The following is a 24,872-nucleotide window of genomic DNA, read 5'->3' on the forward strand; positions in this document are numbered from 1 at the left end:
TTTAATAAGTTCTTTATAGTTCTTGGAAACAGCCCTTTATCTGATCGGTCATTTGCAAATATCTTCTCCCATTCTGTAGGTTGTCTTTGAGGTTTGTTGACTGTATCCTTTACCGTGCCAAAGCTTCTTATCTTGATGAAGTCCCAATAGTTCATTTTTGCTTGTGTTTCTTTTGCCTTCCTGGATGTATTTTGCAAGAAGTTACTGTGGCCAAGCTCAAAAAGGGTGTTGCCTGTGTACTCCTCTAGGATTTTGATGGAATCTTGTCTCACATTTAGATCTTTCATCCATTTTGAGTTGATCTTTGTGTAGGGTGTAAGAGAGTGGTCTAGTTTCATTCTTCTGCATGTGGATGTCTAATTTTCCCAGCACCATTTATTGAAGAGACTGTCTTTCTTCCCTTGGATAGTCTTTCCTCCTTTATCCAATATTAGTTGACCGTAAAGTTGAGGGTCCACTTCTGGATTCTCTATTCTGTTCCATTGATCTATGTGTCTGTTTTTGTGCCAGTACTTCACTGTCTTGATGACCGCAGCTTTGTAGTACAACCTGAAATCTGGCATTGTGATCTTGTTTTTTTAAAGCATCCTCATACCCCGTATCTCTTATTGGATCATTTAATTCATTTACAGAGTAATTATTGAAAGATACGAATTTAGTGCCATTGTGTTACTGTAAAGTTGATGTTTCTGGTGATGTTCTCTGTTGCTAAGCTCTAGCCAGAAAGCATAAAGGCAAATTCCAGAGTCAAATACATTTATAGCTCTTTGAGAACAAAGTCTGTATTTACCCCCCACCATAACCAGTAAACTATACTGGATTAGATTTTCTAAACTATACTGGATTAGATTTTCACCGTGGTAAATGGGTTATGTTAATATCAAAAGGCGCTATTACTGAAATGTACCGGATTTTTTCTTCATTAAATGTTCCTTTAACTGTAAGGGTTTTGGTAAAATTCCAGAGCTCTGAAAAAAATTGGTTCTACAGTTTTGCTGACCTAATTTTTTCTTTAGAGTTTTTTTTTTTTTTTTAATACCATGTTTGGTCACATCACTCTAGTGATGTGGGGTATATTTTAATATAAGCAAAATGGTTTATTTTATTGCTTATTGCAGGCATTTTAAGCCACACTTAATAAAAATAAAATAAAAATGGTTGTTGTTATTGTACACATTATTTTAAATTCCTTTCTTAATTTTTAAATTTTAAACAAAGATTATTATCTTTTAAACATTCCCGAAGGTAAGATATAGGTTAACTTACTGTTTAGCCAACTAGTTTCATGGAATTATTTTAAATTTTAAAAAGTTAATTATGGTGAATGTCTGGGTACTTAGAATTACTGCTTACAACAGGCTTGTATATACTCACTTGGATGGAAGAATTTTAAGAACATTTTCTTCATATACTATAAATTTTGAGATTGTTTTTTATTATTTAATAGTCCTTAATATGTTAAACTGTTCCTATTCATTTACATATTCATAAGAAATAAGTTCATGATCACTAGCCAGTTTTATCAATAAACGCAGAAGAAGTGAGCTTGGTTATTTTCAACTTACGCATATATGTTTCTAATTTTTCAGAGTGTTAAAAACCTTTGCTCCTACAATTTATCTGCAAACTTATATAAGCAGTTGAAGCAGCTTTGTGAACAGCACATCAGAGCAGAAATTCATCAACTCAGAGAGTATCCTTTTTTCCCCTTTGAGTTGTTTATCTTCTTTTGTCCAATTTTCTATATCGATATCTGAGTAAAAATACTAACTTGGCATACGGGGTTAATATTGTTTTTGTATTTTTATGTTCTGTTTAAAAATGAGGGGTGCTTGGATTTAATGGTTAGCATTATTCAGTTTTACCAAATGCTGTCTTTTAGTAGTCTTATCTTGCATTTGCAAGATCTCTGTTAGTTTTAGAATATAAACTTTTTCTTAACATTATCTCATATATTCTTTGGATACTGGCCCTTTTCTAAAGAAAATGGATAAATGCTGGCAAGATCATGCTAGACAAATGGTAGTATATAAAAACTGTACTTTTTAGCTAAAAGGACTACTATGGAATGTGTTAAGTGGTCTCTAAAAGAAAATCAAACAATATCGTTAACTCACACTATTTAAAAACATACTTGGAAATGCTTTTATGGTAGAAGTCTATTCTTAGTTCTTTAAGATTTGTTTTAGTTTATTGGTGTGCATAAAATTAGGAAGGGTTTTTTTAAGAGAGATATTATATTTTAGATATAGACAACTATAATATTTAACATAAATTTAAGATTAAAGAAGAGCTACAAATTATGCCAGATTTAGTCTCACTAAATAAATACTACTATAAATTAGTAATTGTCATTTGAGGTTTGAATATACAAGGGACTGTGCTATAAAGGCATTGGAGCTATAACAAAGGGAATTATACTAAATTAGGTAAATAGGCATTTTAAATATCTCAACGATATTTGAAAATGACATTTTCAAATGTATCAATGTTTCCGTGTATATCTGAATATGAAAATATGCAAATTATGGCTGCTTTTTAATTTTGGCATGATAAAGTAAGTATAAGATAATATAATGTGTTAATACTCTTAGTATAAGTTTTGAATTTTTATTTAATGTGTAGAAGCAATGCTGTGAATTCAAATCTTCACTAATGAAAAGTGTATTTCTCAGTTTCGTACATAAAGATTAAAAGGTTTTGATGACTGCCTCATTTCCTCCCTGGTTATAGGCCTGTTCAGGTTTTCTATTTCTTCCTGTTTCTGTACTTAGTGATTTTCCAGAAACGTGTCTATTTCTTCTAGATTTCCTAGTTTATTGGCACATAGCTGCTCATAAAATGTTTTTAAAATCATTTGTATTTCCTTGATATTGGTTGTGATCTCTCCTTTTTCATTCGTGACTGATTGTTTTTTTTATGGTTCTTTTACAAAACATCTCTTTGGGGGTATAATGTGATACACAATAAGGCACAGATACTTGACTATACAGTTCAATAAGTTTTGACATATATATCCTTGGTCATCCCTGCCTCTGAAACAGAACAGGAACTGAACATGGGTCCCCTCACTCTGAAAGAAAAATCTGTGGCTGCCTCCATTAAGAGAAGAAAGAGCTAATCTATGCTTCTTCTGTAGCTTACTACAGGCGATAGTAAGGGAAGGGAAGGGAAAGGGAAGGCGATATGAACTTTGATTGTTTAAATGAATTGCCCTTCATATTTGGTTGATTTAATTCTTTGTATTTGGAGTTAAGATCCATTCTCACTCATTTCCAGTTCTAACTCATGTCCTCGTTAGTCATACATGGCTACCATATCACAACTTTCTATTTTTCACCTTTATTTAAAAAACTGGCTGTGAATCCTGGCTCAAAATCAAGGCTGTGAGCTTTGCAACTATCAGTGTCCTTTAATCTCCCACAGCACTGTCGCATGACAAGTTTCTCTGGACCTCATAATTAACTCTTCCTATAACAATTCGAAATATTTTGTGCAGAGTTCCAAGTGGAATCAGCAGAGAGGTGCTGTAAATGGTTTAAGTTAAAGCAAAAACACATATTTTCTAGAAACAGAATATCCATGAATACAATGATTGACAATGTTAAGGTTGTACAAGCACATTTTAAAATCTTATAAATGTAATTACATTATTTATAGTGACCGTAAAATTGCCACAAAAGTAAAAGTCTATAAAACCATATTGAGGATATCTTTGTGGTTTTGATCCTGATTAAAGGATGGTGTGTCAAGGAAAACATGCATGACTTGTATGTTAATTATTCCATGCAGTATTTAACCAGTCAGTTTGGAATATACTTTCTAGAAAAGTCCTACTGCTTTACATAAAGTTCACATGTTATCACTTCTGTGCTGTTATCTCTTTATACCGCTCTGGTTTTCTCTTCTCTTTTAGTTTCTCCTGTTTATATAAATAAGTTTGTATTATACTTTAAAGGTGTGTTTAAATTATTAATGCTCTACTTATTCTTAGATTATAAATTCTTTAAAAAAATTTTTAGATATAATTGAGGCATAACATTGTGCAAGTATAAGATGTATGATGTGATAATATGATACATTTATATACTACAAAATGATTACCAGAGTGGCATTAATTAATTAATACCTTCATCACTTCACATAATTACTATTTGTTTTTTGTAGTAAGAGCATTTAAGGATCTATTCTCAGTACCTTTCAGATATTTTTCAAGTATATGGGTGATTAATTTTGATCACTAAGCTTTATATTAGACCCCCCCAATTTATTCATATTATAAGTGAAAGCTCATACTTTCACCAATTACTGTTTTAAATTTAAAACAATATGGGCAGCCCTGGTGGCGCAGCGGTTTAGCGCCGCCTGCAGCCCAGGGTGTGATCCTGGGACCCGGGATTGAGTCCCACATCAGGCTCCTTGCATGGAGCCTGCTTCTCCCTCTGCCTGTGTCTCTGTCTCTGTCTCTCTCTCTCTGCATCTCTCATGAATGAATACATACATACATACATACATACATACATAAATACATAAATAAATTAAATATTTAAAAAATAAATTTAAAATAATATAAAAACATTTCCTAACAAATTAACTTTTTATTATGAAATTAATATAACTAATACTTAGAGTTTCTCATTTGAATTTTCTAGTGCAGTATTACTAGATAACACACTAGTGAAAATTATTTGATTTCATCAATTTTTAAAAATATAGAGGGTACTTGACATAAGAATGTTTGAGAACTGCTGTTCTTGTATATGCTTACATTGCAGTTAATTTGTACATAACCAATGTATTCATAGTAAAAAATTCCCTTGGTACTTTGTCTTCAAATATAAAGCATAAGATTTTATATTTGTACATAGATTTTGTCGTAGTGCATATTCCTGTTAATTCTTCTTATTTCTTTTTGTTTACTCTTTACAACTCTAGCTCTTAGTCTTCTAATCCTCTATAGTTTTTAAAAAGATTTGTTAAGCAAACTGTACTTCTTACTAATAACTAATATTTTAGCAGTTTTTACAAAGTGAGAATAATCTACGTGGATAAATTTTATTTATGTATCTCCATTAATCTTTACTATTTAAAAACTAGCAATGTGGAAAAAGGGTGATAAATTGGAAAGTTATCTTTCTGGAATAAATATGTTGCTGCCTATGTTTGATTTAAAGATTGATAGCAATGTTTATATATAATGTACTTTTCTTAAGAATTAAGATTTTATTAGATGAATAATAGTTTAACCCCAGAATCTTTCAGACATAATGTTTTACCTTGTTTTATTTCTGACAGAGCATGATTAGGAACATCTTTCTGTTCCTAGATAGAACTTACGTTTTTCAAATTTCGATGTTGTCTTCCATTTGGTAAGGATTCAATCATTACTTGAAAAATTATTATGTGTGACTTATGATCACTTTTTTATCTCCTAACTGAAAGAAGACATAATAAGATGAATTTATAAACTTTCAAATATAATTTTGAAAACCCGTTTTTCTCTATGTGTATCATGAAACTTAGAAATGTTTAAAATCATGTTAGAGCGCATGGTAACATAGCTTATGGGATAATTTATTATAAAATTATATTACTCAGTGTTAATAATTGTTTAGGAGACATATTATTTCTAAGTTAATTCTAGATAATGAATCATATTTCATACTTATGATGGAAACACTGGGAAGTTGTTAATTGATACCAAATTATGCTAATGAAGGCTAAAAAATCTAAAGGCAAGTGTAACAGTTTTAGAGTCACCCTGAATTTTGATTTATTTTTTAAAAATTATGGAATTATGCATGTCATCCAGTTGTCTTTATATACTCTGAAATCTTACGTTTATTTTAGTTGACTTCAGACTATCAAAAAACAAAGTAGAAGAATTTAACCAACTGTAGATAGAGTTCAGCATCAAAGTATAATTTTTTGAACTATGGATAATGCATTATTACATCAAAGTATAATGGCAAAAAAGACCCCTAGAATTTACAGTTTTAAAAATATATTTATTTAGATAGGTTTTTTTGTTGTTGTTTCAGGGACATGGGCCTTGAATTATTTAAATCATATATAATTCGTGATCAGAATGTTCAGAGTAGGACCGTAGATGGAATTCTTCTGTTAATTGAAAAAGAAAGAAATGGTGAGATGATTGATAGATGTCTGATTCAGAGGCTTTTAAGTATGCTTTCTGATTTGCAGGTAAGTAATGCTTAACTTCTATTACTTTGCAGCTAATTTCTAATCTGGTATTCTAAATATCAGTTTTAACTGAGTTTTAAAAATATATTGCATTTTAGATTTACCAAGTATCATTTGAGAATAAATTCCTAGAAGAAACAAACAGGTTCTATGCAGCAGAGGGAAGGAAGCTGGTGCAAAAAAAAGAGGTATTTGAAGACAATTATAAACTCTAACGTTATCTGTAAAACAGATCATTAAATACTTGGTGGAGAACCATGTTTATAATTCCTATTTAAATTTTGACATACTTTTCTTGCTAATACTTATTTTTTTTCTCTTCTTGGGCATTTGCTAAAGGTTTGTCAATTTTGTTGACCTTTCAAAGAACCTGTTTTTGGTGTTCCTGATTTTTCTTTTTTCTATTGTTTTTCTCCTTTCTGTTTCACTAAATTCTCACAATTACTTTCTTTACTTGCTTCAGGTTTAGTTTGATCTTTTCCCACAGTCTTTATGTGGAAAATCAGGTTTAAAAACAACAGAAAGAGTTAGTTTATTGTTTTAAGATCTTTCTTTTTCCAGTGTAGCTATTTACAAATATAAGTTGCCCACTCAGCATATGTCAGCTGCAGTCCTTAAATTTTGGTATGTTCTAGGTTCATTTTTCACATGGTAAAGTATGTCCTACTTTCGCTCTTAAGAAATGTCTTGTTTAATTTCCTCATATTTGTGAATTTCTGAAATTTTCTTTTTCCCCCCATTTCCACTTCATTATAATAAATGAGCACATTTTGTATGATTTCATTCTTTTAAAATATTTTCACTTGTTTTGTGGTTTGATGGGGTCTTGCAGAATGTTCCTTATACACTTAAGAAGACCATGTATTGTATTATTCAGTGGTGTTTTGCAAATGTTTTGTTAGTTCTTGTTTGTTTAGTTTTGTTAAAGCCTTCTGTTTCTTTGCTGGTTCTGGTCTTAGCATTTTAGCCATTATTTATCTTATATATGATTTACATATATGTCATTGGCTTTTGAAGTCACCGACTGTTGTTGAATTTTCAGTTTCTCTTTTCATTTCTGACAGCCCTTTGCTTCCAGTATTGTATGGTTTTGTTTTAGTTATATTAAAATTTCAAGCCACAGTGTTTCCAGTTACAAATTAAACTCAGTTTTATAATTCTTGGTATTCTGGCCATATGGAAATGAACTGAGGATGTAGCTGGGTCTTAATCAAACTAAATTTATTTAGGCCAGACATGTTTTTGTTTGCTTGCTTGTTTTGTTTGTAACTTTTGTGCTTTAAGTCCTATAATTTTTAGACATAATAAGTTTAAAATATTCTTTTCAGATTCCTGGGTGTCTTTACCATATCAAGAATCTCCTAGAAGAAGAAGTAGACAGAGTTAGAGCCTACCTAAGCCTTAACACACAGTAAGAACATATATCGTATAATTACACATAGGATTATTATATGTTTTTTACGCTTTGAGATTGCAACTATTTAAACACATCAATAATTACCGTGGGATATGATGAAATTATAAATTTATTTCCCTTTTTGGCTAAGTTCTTCTCTCCCTCTTTTCTTCATTTGTATCAAAGTAATGAAAATTCCTGACAAATAGAAATTTCTTCATAAGTTTATTTTTCAAGTTTTTGATGAGCCAAAGTAAAGAAACTAAGTTTGGAAAATAGGTTGTTGATCTTTTTGAATTATAGATGAAAGAATGGTCTTTCTGTTAGATAGACATCTGCTATTATTTAATTTTCTCCAATTAAGTAATGATAATTATAACTCATCGTAGAAGTTCAGGGGAACCTGAGTGGCTCAAAGGTTGAATGTTGGCCTTTGGCTCAGGTCCTGGAATCGAGTCCCATGTTGGGCTCCCTGTGGGGAGCCTGTTTCTCCCCCTGCCTACATCTCCATGTCTCTCTGAATAAATGAATAAAATATTTTAAAATAAAATTAAATTGAATCAGGAGAAGTTTATGAATAAAATTCAGTCTTCCTGAAGACCATCAGTAGCAATTTTAATTTTATGGCATAAGTTATAGTGGGAACAAGAAATCAAGATTGATAACAGTAATATATGCACTAGCATTCTGGAAAGCAGTTTTATCACTCCAGTATGAGAATCTTTTAGTGATGTAAAACTTTATTTTTAAAACAGGAAGCTACTGATTGCTATTGTAGAAAAGCAACTTCTAGGTGAACATTTATCAGCAGTTCTTCAGAAAGGTAAACAAGTATAGATACGTTTAGCTAAATAGTATTAAGGAAAATAATTTTCAATTTTTAAGTAATTTTAATTTCTGTGTTCTGTGCGATGTCTCCCTTTAAAATGATACATAAAATGAAGGTATACATACATCTCAAAAACAGTAATGTGGTAAAGTTTTTTTGGCTGTTCTTAAAAATAGTCTTTAAAACATCTTCCTGATGTTTTAAAATTTTAGATTATAAGTGCTCTTGAGCACATGTTTTGCTTTACTTCTGGTATTTTCCCATTCTTCACATAAGGTTAACATTTGCTTAACATATACGTATTGAATGTTTACTTCTTGGTGCAAAACAAGTAGATTTGATACAGGGTGAATGCTTCTTTAGAAGCCTTTATTAAAGTGAGTGCATGTAAACTAAAATTTAACTATTTTTTTGGACAAGAGAGATCTAACATAGAATAAGAACACAAATACTGAACCTTTTTTTCTGTTTGATGTAGTTTTGGAATATAAGTGAGGCTTGATGGGGTAAGGTCTGGAGCCAATGACCAACAAAGAATTCTTGTGACATCTTTGGAGCAAAAATGGTGGCTTTATTAAAGCACTAGGACAGGACTCATAGGCAGAAAGAGCTGCTGCCCCAGGGTTGTGAGAGGTGGCTGACTATATACTATGTGTTTGGGACTATATACTGTGTGTTTGGGGTAGATAGGAAAAGGAGGTTTCAAAAGGATTTTTGTACGCTAAAGAGAACTTACCAAAGACCTTACCATTGCCAAGGTAAGGTTGTTTTTCCTTCTAGTAAAGCATTAACAGTTGGGAGCTTCCTTCTGGAAGCTAGGTTATTGTTAAGAATGCTTTTTCCTTGTTAAGTCACTAAGACTTCTGGTAAATGGAGGGGGACTCTTGTCTATAGGACTGTAATCTCTAAAAATTAACTATTTGCTCCTTCCTTCCCTTAGTTTTACGGCAGCCAGGAGTGCCTGAGGAATGTCAAACACATCCCATCTCTGAGGGGCAGGCAGGTCCTCTGTGGGGTGTCAGCTTGTGCTTTGACCTCAGCTAGATCTCCACATCTTCATCAATTTTGCTCCTTAAATTTTTTGATTACCAAAATGGGAGGACTTCCTTATTCTTTTCCAGTAGGATTTATAACATTTGCCAACTCTTAGAATAAAATCCAGCAACTTTAAAAAGCATCCTCAATTTTATAGAATTAGGTGCTAAAAAAACTCAGTTTGACAAAATCACGGGGAAAAAGTATATAGAGTAACAAGTTAGTGGGAAGTGAGAGGTGAACTAATGTAAAACAGATTTTTAAATATTTGAAGTCGAAGAATGTTGATCAAGTTTGAAGCTTTATATTATTAATTATTGATTTATATGTTAAGTATGGAACATATAATTCCAGGAAACAGAGTCGGCAGAAAATTTCTCTGAATAGTGAGGGCTTATTCTGCTAATGATGAGCTCAGAAAAGCAACATGTTGATACTGATGCTGAATAAATGACTTTTTAGTAACATATTCCTTTTTTCTTTTGCATTTGGGGGTTTTTATGTTTACTTATTGAATTAGTAGATTTGTCGACATATCTGGACGTATCGTATAACATCGTTTTGGACTTAATTATCTCTAAGGAATCATTATTTTATTCTCATGTGAAAATTAATATCTGCCTCTTAATTAGATATTTAATGTTTTCAGTTATTCATTTTAAATTATAAATTAAAATTCATAATTTTTTTCTTTTTAGTAATGTCTGTCCTACAAATTTGTTTACTATATTTTTCTTTAATTTAGATTTTGGGGTAATAATTTGAAATGTGTTTATAAAGACCACAGTTAGAAGAATGAAAAAAGTAGTAGTCCAGAGGCATAATTATTTTTTTCATTATCCTCTAATTACTACTTAATTTAAAACTTACTGATATTACTTTCATTTGTAAAGTTTAGTACTGTACTATTTTGATCAAGTAAATATTTTAATCTCAAAATAATGCCTCACTGAATGTATATCTTGAGGAGGATATTTGTATTGCTCATTTTGCCTTCATGTTTCTAATATTCAGGCTTAAGCTATCTTCTTGATGAAAACAGGGTTGAGGATCTGTCTGTACTCTACCAGCTGTTTAGTAGGGTAGAGTTTGGAGTTCAAGTTCTTCTTCAACATTGGATTGATTATATAAAGGTATTATTTAAAGAAGATATCATTGAAAAATAACAGATTATTAATGGTTTATTTTCCCACTTTAATAATGTGCTTTTTTACCTTAATTAACTTGAAATTCATAAAGCATATTTTAAACGTTCTTTTAAAACTCTTTTTTTCCCAGTTCATAAATTCCAAATCCCCCAATAATATTTTCATTTGAAGGGAAAAGACGGGTACATTATTTATGGTATAGTATTTGAGTTTAGGCCTTTTGTTTGATAACAACAAATTATTATTGAAAGAGACCGTAAACATAAATTGTCTCAGAGAAGCAGAGAGAAAGGCTGCTTTCTTTTTTAAAAATTATTATTTTTTATTTAAATTCAATTTGACAACATATACTATAATACTCAGTGTTTATGCCCTCAAGTGCCCTCCTCAGTGCCCGACACCCAGTTACACAATCGCCTGCCTACCTCCCCTTTTGCAACCCTTTGTTTGTTTCCCAGAGTTAGGAATCTCATGTTTTGTCACCCTCTCTAAATTTTCCCACTCATTTTCTCTCCTTTCCCCGATAATCCCTTTCACTATTTCTTACATTGCCCTATGAGTGAAACCATATGATGATTGTCCTTCTCCAGTTGACTCTTTTCATTCAGCATAATACCCTCCAGTTCCATCCAAGTCAAAGCAAATGGTATTTGTCTCTTCTGGTGGTTGAGTAACATTCCGTTAGATATATAGACCTCATCATTTTCATCCATTCATCTGTCGAAGGACATTATGACTCCTTCCACAATTTACCTGTTGTGCACAATGCTGCTATAAATATTGGGGTGCAGCTGTCCCAGCATTTCACTGCATCTGTATCTTTGGGGTAAATAACTAGTAATGCAATTGCTGCATGGGTTATACGGTAGCTCTATTTTTAACTTCTTGAGGAGCTGCCATACTGTTTTCCAAAGGGGTGGCACGACTTTGCATTCCAACCAGCAACACAGGAGGGTCCCCATTTCTCACATCCTCCCCAGCATTGTGGTTTCCTGTCTTGTTGTCATCATTCTCACTGGTGTGAGGTGGTATCCCATTGTGGTTTCGATTTGTATTTCCCTGTTGGCCAGTGATGTGCAGCATTTCCTCATGCACTTGCTGGCCATATGTAGGTCTTCTATGGAGAAATGTCTGTTCATGTCTTCTGCCCCTTTCATGATTGGATTGTTTGTTTCTTGGGTGTTGAGGTTAGTAAGTTCTTTATAGATCTTGGATACTAGCCCTTTTAACTGATATGTCATTTAGTTTGGTTGTCTTTTAGTTTTCTTTTGCTGTGCAGAAGCTTTTTATCCTGGTGAAGTCCCAATAGCTTGTTTTTCTTTTGTTTCCCTTGCCTTCATAGAAGTATCATAGATGTATCTTGTAAGAAGTTGCTGTGGTCAAGTTCAAAACGGGTGTTGCCTGTGTTCTCCTCTAGGATTTTGATGGATTCTTGTAACACATTTAGATCTTTCATCCATTCTGAGTTTATCATTGTGTATGGTGTAAGAGAATGATGCCGTTTCATTCTTCGGCCCATGGCTGTCCAATTTTCCCAGCACCCTTTATTGAAGAGACTGTCCTTTTCAATTGGGTATTCTTTCCTGCTCTATTGAAAATTAGTGGACCATAGAGTTGAGAGCCTATTTCCGGGTTCTCTGTTCTGTTCCATTGACCTATGTGTCTGTTTTTGTGCCACTACCACACTGTCTTGATGATCACAGCTTTGGTAGTACAACTTGAAATCCAGCATTGTGATGCCTCTGGCTCTGATTTTCTTTTTCTCTTTTTTTAATATTAAATTTATTTTTTATTGGTGTTCAATTTGCCAACATACACATACAGAATAACACCCAGTGCTCATCCCGTCAAGTGCCCCTGTCAGTGCCCGCCACACATTCACCCACCCCCCGCCCTCCTCCCCTTCGACCACCAGTTTGTTCTCTGGTGGAACAAACTCAACGAACACACTCTGTTCATTTCCCAGAGTTAGGAGTCTTCATGTTCTGTCTCCCTTTCTGATATTCCCTACCCATTTCTTCTCCCTTCCCTTCTGTTCCCTTTCACTATTATTTATATTCCCCAAATGAATGAGACCATATAGTGTTTGTCCTTCTCCGATTGACTTACTTCACTCAGCATAATACCCTCCAGTTCCATCCACGTTGAAGCAAATGGTGGGTATTTGTTGTTTCTAATGGCTGAGTAATATTCCATTGTATACATAAACCACATCTTCTTTATCGATTCATCTTTCGATGGACACCGAGGCTCCTTCCACATTTTGGCTATTGCAGACATTGCTGCTAGAAGTATCGGGGTATGGGTGTCCCGGTGTTTCATTGCATCTGTATCTTTGGGGTAAATCCCCAGCAGTGGAATTGCTGGGTCGTCAGGCAGGTCTGTTTTTAACTGTTTGAGGAACCTCCACACAGTTTTCCAGAGTGGCTGCACCATTTCACATTCCCACCAACAGTGTAAGAGGGTTCCCCTTTCCTGCATCCTCTCCAACATTTGTGGTTTCCTGTCTTGTTAATTTTCCCCATTCTCTCAGGTGTGAGGTGGTATCTCATTGTGGTTTTGATTTGTATTTCCCTGATAGCAAGTGATGCGGAGCATTTTCTCATGTGCGTGTTGGCCATGTCTGTGTCTTCCTCTATGAGATTTCTGTTCATGTCTTTTGCCCATTTCATGATTGGATTGTTTGTTTCTTTGCTGTTGAGTTTAATAAGTTCTTTATAGATCTTGGAAACTAGCCCTTTATCTGATAGGTCATTTGCAAATATCTTCTCCCATTTTGTAGGCTGTCTTTTAGTTTTGTTGATGTAAGCTTTGCCGCGCCAAAGCTTCTTACTTTGATGAAGTCCCAATAGTTCGTTTTTGTTTCTGTTTCTTTTGCCTTCGTGGATATATCTTGCAGGAAGTTACTGTGGCCGAGTTCAGAAAGGGTATTGCCTCTGTTCTCCTCTAGGATTTTGATGGAATCTTGTCTCACACTTAGATCTTTCATGAGCATGGAATATTTTTCCATCTCTGTGTTTTCCTCAGTTTCTTTCAGAAATGTTCTGTAGTTTTTAAGGTATAGATCCTTTCCCTCTTTGGTTAGGGTTCTTCCTTGGTATTTATGCTTTTGGGTGCAATTGTGAATGGGATTGAGTCCTTAATTTCTCTTTCTTCAGTTTCATTGTTAGTGTATAGAAACGGGACTGATTTCTGGACATTGATTTCATATACTGCCGCACTGCTGAATTGCTGTATGAGTTCTAGCAATCTTGGGGTGAAGTCTTTTGGGTTTTCCATTTACAATATCATGTCATCTGCAAAGAGGGAGAGTTTAGCTCGCTCTTTGCCAGTTTGAATGCCTTTTATTTATTTTTGTTGTCTGATTACTGAAAATGAATAGGAAATATCAGTGAGGGTGACAGAACACGAGAGACTCCTCTAACTCTGGGAAAGGACAAGGGGTTGGAAGGGGAAGTGGGGAAGGACATGGGGTGACTGGGTGATAGGCACTGATGGGGGCACTTGATGGGATGCGCACTGGGTGTTATACTAGATGTTGGAAAATCGAACTCCAATAAAAAATATATTTAAAAACCCAATCAGACAGCAAAGGGAAATAAAAGGCAAGCACTCACATTGGCAAAGAAGTCAGACTTTCACTGTTTTCAGATAACATGATGCTATATAGAAAACCCAAAAGACTTCACCAAAAACATTGCTAGAATTGAGAAAGGAATTCAGCACAGGTGCTGGATACAAACTCAACTACAGAAGTCTGCACAACAACAATAAAATGAATTCAAGGAGTTGATCCCATTTCCAGTTGCATCAGAAACCATGTGCTCTGCCTAGGAATATACCTAGCCAAAGAGGGTCAAGATCAGGATTCTGAAAAGTATAAAACACTAATGAAAGCAATTGAGAAAGACATGAAAAAATGGAAGCACATTCCTTCCTCATGGATTGGAAGAACAGATATTGTTAACATGTGTCTAAGTGACTGGCTGTAGCCATGTACACATGGAAGGCAAACTCTATTAGAACCTCACCAGCATTTTTCACAGACCCAGAACAAACACTCCTAAAATTTGTATGGAACCAGAAAGTACCCTGTGAATTGCCAAAGGAACATTGAAAAAGGAAAAACAAAGCAGGAGACATCACAATCCCAGACTTCAAACTGTGTGTTAAAGTTGTGATCATCAAGACAGTATGCTACTGGCATAAAAACAGACACATAGATCATAAAATAGAGTACTTAGAAATGGACCTCAAATCTGTGCTTAAGTAATCTTCAAAAAAGCAGGAGAGAAAATCCAATGGAGAAAAAGACTTCTGTTCAACAAATGATGTTGGGGAAATTGGACAGTCACACGTATAAGAAGGAAGCTGGACCCCTTTTTATATAATACACAAATAGAAATTCAAAAAGGGTGGAAAGACCTAAATGTGAGACCGGCATCCATCAGCATCGTAGAAGAAAACACGATCAGCAACCGCTTTGACCTCCCCCACAGCAACTTCCTGCTAGAACGGTCTCCAGAGGCAAGAGAAACAAAAGCAAAAATGTACTATTGGCACTTCCATCAGGATAAAAAGCTTTTGGACAGGAAAAGAAATGATCAGCAAAACTAAAAGGCAACTTACAGAATGGAGAAGATATCCAGAAATAACAGAATAAGGGCTAGTATCCAGAGTTTATAAATAACTCCTCAAAATCAATACCCCCAAAATACAAAATCCAGTTAGGAAATGGGCAGAAGATGTGAACAGACATGAAGACATGTCTCCAGAGAAGACATGCAGATAGCTAACAGACAAATGAGAAAATGCTCCACATCACATGCCATCAAGGAAATACGAATCAAAACCGCAATGAGATCCCACCTCACACCAGTCAGAATGGTTAAAATAAACAAGTCAGCAAACAATGGATGTTGGTGAGGATGCAGAGAAAGGAGAATCTGTTGGTGGGAATGCAAAGTGGTGCACCATTGTGGAAGACATTATAGAGGTTTCTCAAAACGTTACAAATAGAAGTATTCAGCAATTGCACTATTAGGTATTTATTCCAAAGGATACAAGAAATAGTGATTTGTGAAGGCATATGTACCCCAGTGTCCACAGTAGCCAAACAGTGGAAAGAGCTAAGCTGCCCATGAACAGATGGATTAAGAAGATGTGAAATATGCGATGGAACATGCTGTGGTCTTCTAAACCTTCAGCTTTTTTGCTCCCCTGCCTGTAAAATCTGTCGATAATCATCTGCTCTAATTTTCCCCTGGTTTTGTGGAAGTGTTTCTCTGGGGCAATCTGTATCCCCTGTTTTTTTCTGTTTCTTTCTCTATCCTCTCTCTGAGAGCAAGGCTCTCTGCTGTAGCTCCTGTGATTCTTTTCTCTTTGGAATCTCATCTCTGTATGTCCTAATTTTTCATAGTATGGCCTTCCCCCCCACCCCCGCCAGTTGTGCAGTTTGTTTTCTCAGCATTCAGATTGCGTTTGGAATGATTTGCTACTTATCTAGCTGAGTTCAAAGGATAAGGCAATCTTAGGGTCCCCCTATTGCTCTGCTATTTTACTTCTTCCCTCAGTTGGTATTTTTTAAAGAACCAACTCATTGATCTTTTCTGTTACCTTGTTAATCAATATTCAATTTATTTCATCTCTGATCTTATTTCCTCCCTCTTACTATCTTTTTTCTTCTATTTCTCTTCCTGTTGGGTTGAAGGTTTATGTTTTGCTTGCTTCTTTTTTGGATATATTTATTTTTATTTTACTTCTGTATTCACGAGACACACACACACACACACACAGAGAGAGAGAGAGAGAGAGAATCAGAGTCATAGGCAGAGGGAGAAGCAGGATCCGTGCAGGGAGCACGATGCAGGACTCGATCCTGGGACTCCAGGATCACGCCCTGAGCCGAAGGCAGATGCTCAGTGCATTGCTGCTATAAACATTGGGGTGCAGGTTTCTTGGTTTTTCACTGCATCTCTATCTTTGGGGTAAATCCCCAGTAGTGCAATTGCTGGGTGCATCTATGTGAGCCACCTAGACATCCCTGTTTTGCTTACTTCTTAAGCTAGGCCTGTATTGCTGCAATCTTCCTACTTAGAAGAGGATTCACAGCATTCCAGGCCCTCCTGTGTCGTTTCTTCAATCCCACGGTTGGTGAAGTTACGTGTCATTTGTTTTTCTCTGACATGTTTTGACTAGCCCTATATTCTCTATCATTGCAACAGGTAAGATTTCATTATTTTTGATGACTAACAGTCCATTTAATGTATATATCTCACATCATCTTTATCCATTAGTCAAGGTGAACTTATGCTGTTTCCACATTGCTGTAAGTCGGGTATTTAAGTCCCTTACTACTATTGTATTATTATTAATGAGTACCTTTATGGTAATCATTTATTGTATTATATATTAACATGTTTTTATGTATTAACATGCCACATTGAAGACATAAATGATTACAATCTTTAGATCTTTTTGTTGGATAGACCTCTTTATTTTGGTATAGTGCCCTTCCTCATCTGTTAATACAGTCTTTGGTTTAAAGTCTAGTTTGGGGGAACCGTTAGTGGCTCAGGGAATTAAACATCTGCCTTTGGCTAAGGTGGTGATTTCCAGGTCCTAGAAGTCGCACATGTGCTCCCTGCTCTGTGGAGAGCTTCTCCTTCTGCTTTCCACTTCCCCTGCTTCTGCTTGCTCACACACTGTTGGTAAAAATCAATCAATCAATCTTTAAAACATACAAATAAAGTCTAGTTTGTCTAGGGGAAGTAAGGCTACTGCAGCTTTCTTTGGACTTTCATTTGCATGAAAAATATTTTTACCCCCGCCCCCAACATTTAATCTGCAGCTGTCTTTAGCTCTAAAACAAGTCTCTTATTGACAGTTTACAGTTGGATCTTGTTTTTTTTTTTAATCATTTTAACACTCTGTGTATTTTGATAGAAGCATTTAGTTTACTTACATTCAAATTCATTATTGATATAAAATGTATATTCTCATTGTATAGCTTGTTTTCTCCGTTCTGGATATCTTTTTTCTGGTGTTTCCTTGTTTTATGTAACATTTTGTTTCTGCTTTGCCCTCCAAGAGGCAACTTTAATATTTCTTGCAGGGATGGCTTGTTTTATTTATTATTATTTTTGTATATTTTTATTGGAGTTCGATTTGCCAACATCTAATAAAATAACCAGTGCTCATCCCATCAAGTGCCCCCATCAGTGCCCGTCACCCAGTCACCATCCCCCTGCCCACCTCCTCTTCCACCACCCCTTGTTCTTTCCCAGAGTTAGGAGTCTCTCATGTTCTGTCACCCTCACTGATACTTCCCACTTATTTTCTCTCCTTTCCCCTTTAATCTCTTTCAGTTTTTTTATGTTCCCAGTAAGAATGAGACCATACAATGTTTGTCCTTCTCAGATTATTAAGCACTCAGCATAACACCCTCCATTTCTATCCACGTTGAAGCAAATGGTGGTTATTTGTTGTTTCTAATGGCTGAGGAATATTCCGTTATATACATAGAGCACATCTTCTTTATCCATTCTTGTCCTCGACGGACACTGAGGCTCTTTCCACAGTTTGGCTATTGTGGACATTGCTGCTACAAACATTGGGGTGCAGGTGTCCGGCTGTTTCACTGCATCTGTATCTTTGGGATACCCAGTAGTGCAATTGCTGGGTCAGAGGGTAGTTCTATTCGTTTTTTTTTTTTTTTTTTTTATTCATGAAAGAAACAGAGAAGCAGAGACACAAGTAGACGGAGAAGCTGCCTCCATGCAGGAAGCCCGACCTGGGACTTGTTCCCAGGACTCCAGGATCACACCCTGAAGTGAAGGCAGTGCTAAACCACTGAGCCACCATGGCTGCTGAGGTAGTTCTATTTTTCACTCATCGAGGAACCTCCACACAGTTTTCCAGAGTGGCTGTATCACCTCACATTCCCACCAACAGTGCAGGAGGGCTCTCCTTTCTCCACATCTTCTCCAACTTTTGTGGTTTCCTGCCTTGTTAATTTTCCCCATTCCCACTGGTGTGAGGTGGTACTGCGTTGTGGTTTTGATTTGTATTTCCCTGATGGCAAGCGATGCAGAGCATTTCCTCATGTGCTTGTTGGCCATGTCTATGTCTGCCTTGGTGAAATTTCGTTCATGTCTTTCACCCATTTCATGATTGAATTATTTGTTTCTCTGCTGCTGAGTTTAATAAGGGCTTGGATACCAGCCCTTTATCTGATAGGTCATTTGCAAATATCTTCTCCCATTCTGTAGGTTGTCTTTTAGTTTAGTTTATTGTTCTTTTCCTGAGCAAAAGCTTTTTATCCTGATGAAGTTCCAATAGTTCATTTAGCTTTTGTTTCCCTTGCCTTCATAGAGGTATCTTGCAAGAACTTGCTGTGGGCAAGTTCAGAAAGGGTGTTTCCTGTGTTCTCCTATAGGATTTTGATGGATTGCGGTCTCCTTTTAGATCTTTCATCCACCTTGAGTTAATCTTTGTGTATGGTATAAGAGAATGGTCTAGTTTCATTCTTCTGCACATGGCTGTCCTATTTTCCAAGCACCATTTATTGAAGGGACTGTCCTTTTTCCAGGGGAAATTCCTTTCTGCTTTGTCAAATATTAGTTGACCCGAGAGTTGAGGGCCCGTTTCTGAGTTATGTATTCTTGTTTTTTTTTATCGGAGTTCAATTTGCCAACATATAGCATAATACCCAGTGCTCATCCCATCAAGTGCCCCTCTCACCACGCATCACACAGGAACCCCCACACCCCGCCCACCTCCCTTTCCACCACCCCTTGTTCCTTTCCCAGAGTTAGGAGCCTCCCAGGTTCTGTCTCCCTTTCTGATATTTCCCACTCATTTTTTCTCCTTTCCCCTTTATTCTCTTTCACTATTTTTTATATTCCCCAAATGAATGAGAACATATAATGTTTGTCCTTCTCCGATTGACTTATTTTCACTCAGCATAATACCCTCCAGTTCCATCCACGTCGAAGCAAATGGTGGGTATTTGTTGTTTCTGACGACTGAGTAATATTCCATTGTATACGTAAACCACATCTTCTTTATCCATTCATCTTTTGATGGACACCAGGACTCCTTCCACATTTGGCTATTGTGGCCATTGCTGCTATAAACATCAGGGTACAGGTGTCCTGGTGTTTCACTGGATCTGTATCTTTGGGGTAAAACCTCAGCAGTGCACTTGCTGGGTCGTAGGGCAGATCTATTTTTAACTCTTTGAGGAACCTCCACACAGTTTTCCAGAGTGGTGGCATCAGTTCACATTCCCACCAACAGTGCAGGAGGGTTCCCCTTTCTCCACATCCTCCACTACATTTGTGGTTTCCTGTGTTGTTACTTTTTCCCATTCTCACTGGTGTGAGGTGGTACCTCCTTGTGGTTTTGTATGTATTTCCCTGATGGCAGGTGATGTGGAGCATTTTCTTTTTTTTTTAAATAATAAATTTATTTTTTATTGGTGTTCAATTTGCCAACATACAGAATAACACCCATTGCTCATCCCATCAAGTGCCCTTGTCAGTGCCCCCCACCAAGTCACCCCCACCCCCGCCCTCCTCCCCTTCCACCACCCCTAGTTCATTTCCCAGAGTTAGGAGTCCTATGTTCTGTCTCCCTTTGTGATATTTCCTACCCAATTCTTCTCCCATTCCCTTCCATTCCCTTTCACTATTATTTATATTCCCCAAATGAATGAGAACATATAATGTTTGTCCTTCTCTGATTGACTCATTGCACTCAGCATAATACCCTCCAGTTCCATCCACGTTGAAGCAAATGCTGTGTATTTGTCATTTCTAATGGCTGAGTAATATTCCATTGTATACATAAACCACATCTTCTTTATCCATTCATCTTTCAATGGACAACGAGGCTCCTTCCACAGTTTGGCTGTTGTGGACATTGCTGCTAGAAACATCGGGGTGCAGGTGTCCCGGCATGTCATTGCATCTGTATCTTTGGGGTAAATCCCCAACAGTGCAATTGCTGGGTTTAAGGGCAGGTCTGTTTTTAACTCTTTGAGGAACCTCCACACAGTTTTCCAGAGTGGCTGCACCATTGCACATTCCCACCAACAGTGTAAGAGGGTTCCCTTTTCTCCACATCCTCTCCGACATTTGTGGTTTCCTGCCTTGTTAATTTGCCCCATTCTCACTGGTGTGAGGTGGTATCTTATGGTGGTTTTGATTTGTATTTCCCTGATGGCAAGTGATGCAGAGCGTTTTCTCATGTGTGTGTTGGCCATGTCTGTGTCTTTCTCTGTGGGGTTTCTGTTCATGTCTTTTGCCCATTTCATGATTGGGTTGTTTATTTCTATGGTGTTGAGTTTAGTAAGTTCTTTATAGATCTTGGAAACTAGCCCTTTATCTGATATGTCATTTGCAAATATCTTCTCCCATTCTGTCAGCTGTCTTTTCGTTTTGTTGCTGTATCCTTTGCTGTGCCAAAGCTTCTTATCTTGATGAAGTCCCAATAGTTCATTTCTGCTTTTGTTTCTTTTGCCTTCATAGGTGTATCTTGTAAGAAGTTACTGTGGCCGAATTCAAAAAGGGTGTTGCCTGTGTTCTCCTCTACGATTTTGATGGAATCTTGTCTCACATTTGGATCTTTCATCCATTTTGCGTTGATCTTTGTGTGTGGTGAAAGAGAGTGGTCTAGTTTCATTCTTCTGCATGTGGATGTCCAATATTCCCAGCACCATTTATTGAAGACACTGTCTTTCTTCCAGTGGATAATCTATCCTCCTTTATCGAATATCAGTTGACCATAAAGTTGAGGATCCACTTCTGGATTCTCTATTCTGTTCCATTGACCTATGTGTCTGTTTTTGTTGTGCCAGTACCACACTGTCTTGATGACCACAGCTTTGTAGTACAACCTGAAATCTGGCATTGTGATGGCCCCACCTATGGTTTTCTTTTTTAAAATTCCCCTGGGTATTGGGGGTCTTTTCTGATTCCACACAAATCTTCAAATAATTTGTTCTAACTCTCTGAATAGAGTCCATGGTATTTTGATAGGGATTGCATTAAACGTGTAAATTGCCCTGGGTAATACATTGACGTTTTCACAGGATTAATTCTGCCAATCCATGAGCATGGAATGTGTTTCCATCTCTTTGTGTCTTCCTCAATTTCTTTCAGAAGTGCTCTATAGCTTTTAGGGTATCGATCCTTTACCACTTTGGTTAGGTTCATTCCTAGGTATCTTACGGTTTTGGGTGCAATTGTCAATTGGATTGATTCCTTAATTTCTCTTCTTTCAGTCTCATTGTTAGTGTATAGAAATGCCACTGACTTCTGGGGATTGATTTTGTATCCTGCCATACTGCCAAATTGCCGTATGAGTTCTAGCAATCTTGGGGTGGAGTCTTTTGGGTTTTCTACGTACAGTAGTATCATGTCATCTGGGAGGAGGGAGAGTTTGACTTCTTCTTTGCCAATTCGAATGCCTTTAATGTCTTTTTGTTGCCTGATTGCTGAGGCCAGGATTTCTAATATTGTGTTGGATAGCAGTGGTGAGAGTGGACATCCCTGTCTTGTTCCTGATATTAGGGGAAAGGCTCTCAGTGTTTCCCCATTGAGAATGATATTTGCTGTGCGCTTTTCATAGATGACTTTTAAGATGCTGGAGAATGTTACTTCTATCCCTATACTCTGAAGCGTTTTGTTCCCGAAATGGGTACTGTATTTTGTCAAATGCTTTCTCTGCATCTGTTGAGAGGATCATATTATTCTTGTTTTTTCTCTTGTTGATATGATCTATAGATTGATTTTTTTTATTGTTTTATGGGTGTTGAACCGGCCTTGTATCCCAGGGATTAATCCCACTTGGGCATGGTGAATAATCTTCTTAATGTTCTGTTGAGTCCTATTGGCTAGTATCTTGTTGAGAGTTTTTGCATCATGTTCATCTGGGATATTGGTCTATAGTTCTCTTTTTTTTTGTGGTGTCTTTGGTTTTGGAGTTAAGGTGATCCTGGCCTCATAAAACGAGCTTGGAACTATTCCGTCCCTTTCTATCATTCTGAACGGCTCTAGTAGCATAGGTATCATTTCTTCTTTAAACGTTTGATAGAATTCCCCTGGGAATCCATCTGGCCCTGCCTGGACTTTTGTGTCTTGGGAGGTTTTTGATACTCCTTCAATTTCCTCGCTGGTTATTGGCGTGTTCAAGTTTTCTATTTCCTCTTGTTCCAGTTTTGGTCATTTAGGTTTTCAAGAAATGCATCCATTTCTTCTAGATTGCCTAATTTATTGGTGTATAGCTGCTCATACTGTGTTTTTTTTTTTTTAATTTTTTTTTTTTTATTTATGTATGATAGTCACACAGAGAGAGAGAGGCAGAGACACAGGCAGAGGGAGAAGCAGGCTCCATGCACCGGAAGCCTGATGTGGGATTCGATCCCGGGTCTCCAGGATCACGCCCTGGGCCAAAGGCAGGCGCTAAACCGCTGCGCCACCCAGGGATCCCCATACTGTGTTTTTTTAAATCATTTGTGTTTCCCTGGTGTTGGTAGTGATCTCTCCTTTCTCATTCATGATTTTATTAATTGTCTTTTGTTTTATTTTTAATAAGGGTGGCTAATGGTTTATCTGTCTTATTAATTCTTTCAAAGAACCAACTCCTGGTTTCGCCTATCTGTTCTACAGTTTTTCTGGCCTCTGTTTCATTGAGTCCTGCTCAAATCTTTATTATCTCTCTTCTTCTGCTTGGTGTAGGTTTTATTTGCTATTCTTTCTCCAGTTCCTGTAGGTGGGAAGGTAGCTTGTGTATTTGGGTTTTTCCAATTTTTTGAAGGATGCTTATATTGCAACATATTTCCCTCTTAGGATTACTTTTGCTGGATTACTTTTGCTGTATCCCAAAGATTTTGAACAATTGTATCTTCATTTTCATTAGTTTCCATGAATCTTTGTAATTCTTCTCTAATTTCCTGGTTGACCCTTTCATCTTTTCGTAGGATGCTCATTAACCTCCACATACTTGAGTTTCTTCCGGAGTTCTTCTTGTGACTGAGTTCTAGTTTCAGAGCATTGTGCTCTGCAAATATGTAGGGGACAACCCCAGTCTTTTGGTATTGGTTGAGACCTGATTTGTGACCCAGTGTGTGGTCTGTTCTGGAGAAAGTTTCATGTGCACTTGAGAAGAATGTATATTCATTTGCATTTGGATGGTAAGTTCTGTATATATCTGTGAAATCTATCTGGTCCAGCATATCTTTTAAAGCCCTTAAAGCCCTTGTTTCTTTGATGATGATGTTCTTAGAATATCTGTCATTTGCAGAAAGTGCCATGTTGATATCTCTTACTATTTAGTGTATTATTATCTAAGTATGTAGTTTTTGGTTATTACTTGATTAATGTACTTGTTAGCTCCCACAGTAGGGGCATAACTCTTCATGACTGTTAGGTCTTCCTTTGGATAGACTCTTTAAATATGAAACGGTGTCCCTCTTCATCTCTTACTACAGGCTTTGGGATAAACTTTAATTTATTTGATATAAGGATTGCTACCCCGGCTTTCTTCTGAGGATCATTTGAATGTTGCATGGTTCTCCAACCTTTCATTTTCAGGCTGGAGGTGTCCTTAGGTCTCAAGTGAGTCTCTTGTAGACTGCAAATAGATGGGTCTTCTTGCTTTTTTCCATTCTGAAACCCTGCATCCTTTGATGGGATCATTTAGCCCATTCACCTTAAGAGCAACTACTGAAAGATAAGAATTTAGTTTCATCATAATACCTATTCCATTCCTGTTTTTGTGGATTATTTCTTTGGGCTTTCTCTTTCTTTTACAGGGTTCCCCTTAATATTTCTTGCAGAGCTGGTTCAGTGGTCACATAATCTTTCAGTTTTTGCCTATCTTAGAATTCTTTCTCTCTCCTTCTATTCTGAATGAGAGCCTTGCTGGATAACATATTCTTGGTTGCATGGTCTTCTCATTTAGTACCCTGTGTATATCTTGCCAGCCCTTTCCTTTCCTTCCAAGTCTCTTTGGAGTGGTATGCTGTGAATCTAATATTTATTGCCATATAACTTAGAATTCTCTTGTCTATTGCTGATTTAAGGATTTTCTCTCTATCTTTGGAATTTGCAAGTTTCACTATTAAATGTCAGGGTGTTGAAAGTTTTTTATTGATTTTGGGGGGAACCTCCCTCTCTCCTGGATCTGAATGCCTGTTTCTCTCCCAAATTAGGGAAGTTCTCAGCTATGATTTATTCAAATATGCTTTCTGGCC

The 24,872-nt window shown here is 36.4% G+C and overlaps 1 protein-coding gene across 4 annotated transcripts in view; it reads left to right on the forward strand.

Annotated features, from left to right (window-relative positions):
* Positions 1-10,645, forward strand: part of LOC144309534 (cullin-4B-like) — a 24,354-nt gene extending 13,709 nt beyond the window's left edge. For 2 of the 4 annotated variants that reach the window (XM_077890621.1, XM_077890622.1), the window contains exons 4-11: positions 1,590-1,708; positions 1,968-2,022; positions 5,296-5,369; positions 6,042-6,204; positions 6,303-6,392; positions 7,533-7,615; positions 8,356-8,423; positions 10,479-10,645. In XM_077890621.1, coding sequence (XP_077746747.1) covers positions 1,590-1,708; positions 1,968-2,022; positions 5,296-5,369; positions 6,042-6,204; positions 6,303-6,392; positions 7,533-7,615; positions 8,356-8,423; positions 10,479-10,630 — 804 coding nt within the window. In that variant the 3' untranslated portion in view covers positions 10,631-10,645. Of the gene's footprint in view, positions 1-1,589; positions 1,709-1,967; positions 2,023-5,295; positions 5,370-6,041; positions 6,205-6,302; positions 6,393-7,532; positions 7,616-8,355; positions 8,424-9,369; positions 9,775-10,478 lie in introns of those variants that run through there. The other 2 variants (XM_077890623.1, XM_077890624.1) reach the window with 2 other exon arrangements.
* The last annotated feature ends 14,227 nt before the right edge of the window (positions 10,646-24,872 follow it).

The sequence above is a fragment of the Canis aureus genome, unplaced genomic scaffold (genome assembly GCF_053574225.1).
Source record: "Canis aureus isolate CA01 unplaced genomic scaffold, VMU_Caureus_v.1.0 NW_027326476.1_RagTag, whole genome shotgun sequence".
NCBI lineage: Eukaryota > Metazoa > Chordata > Mammalia > Carnivora > Canidae > Canis > Canis aureus.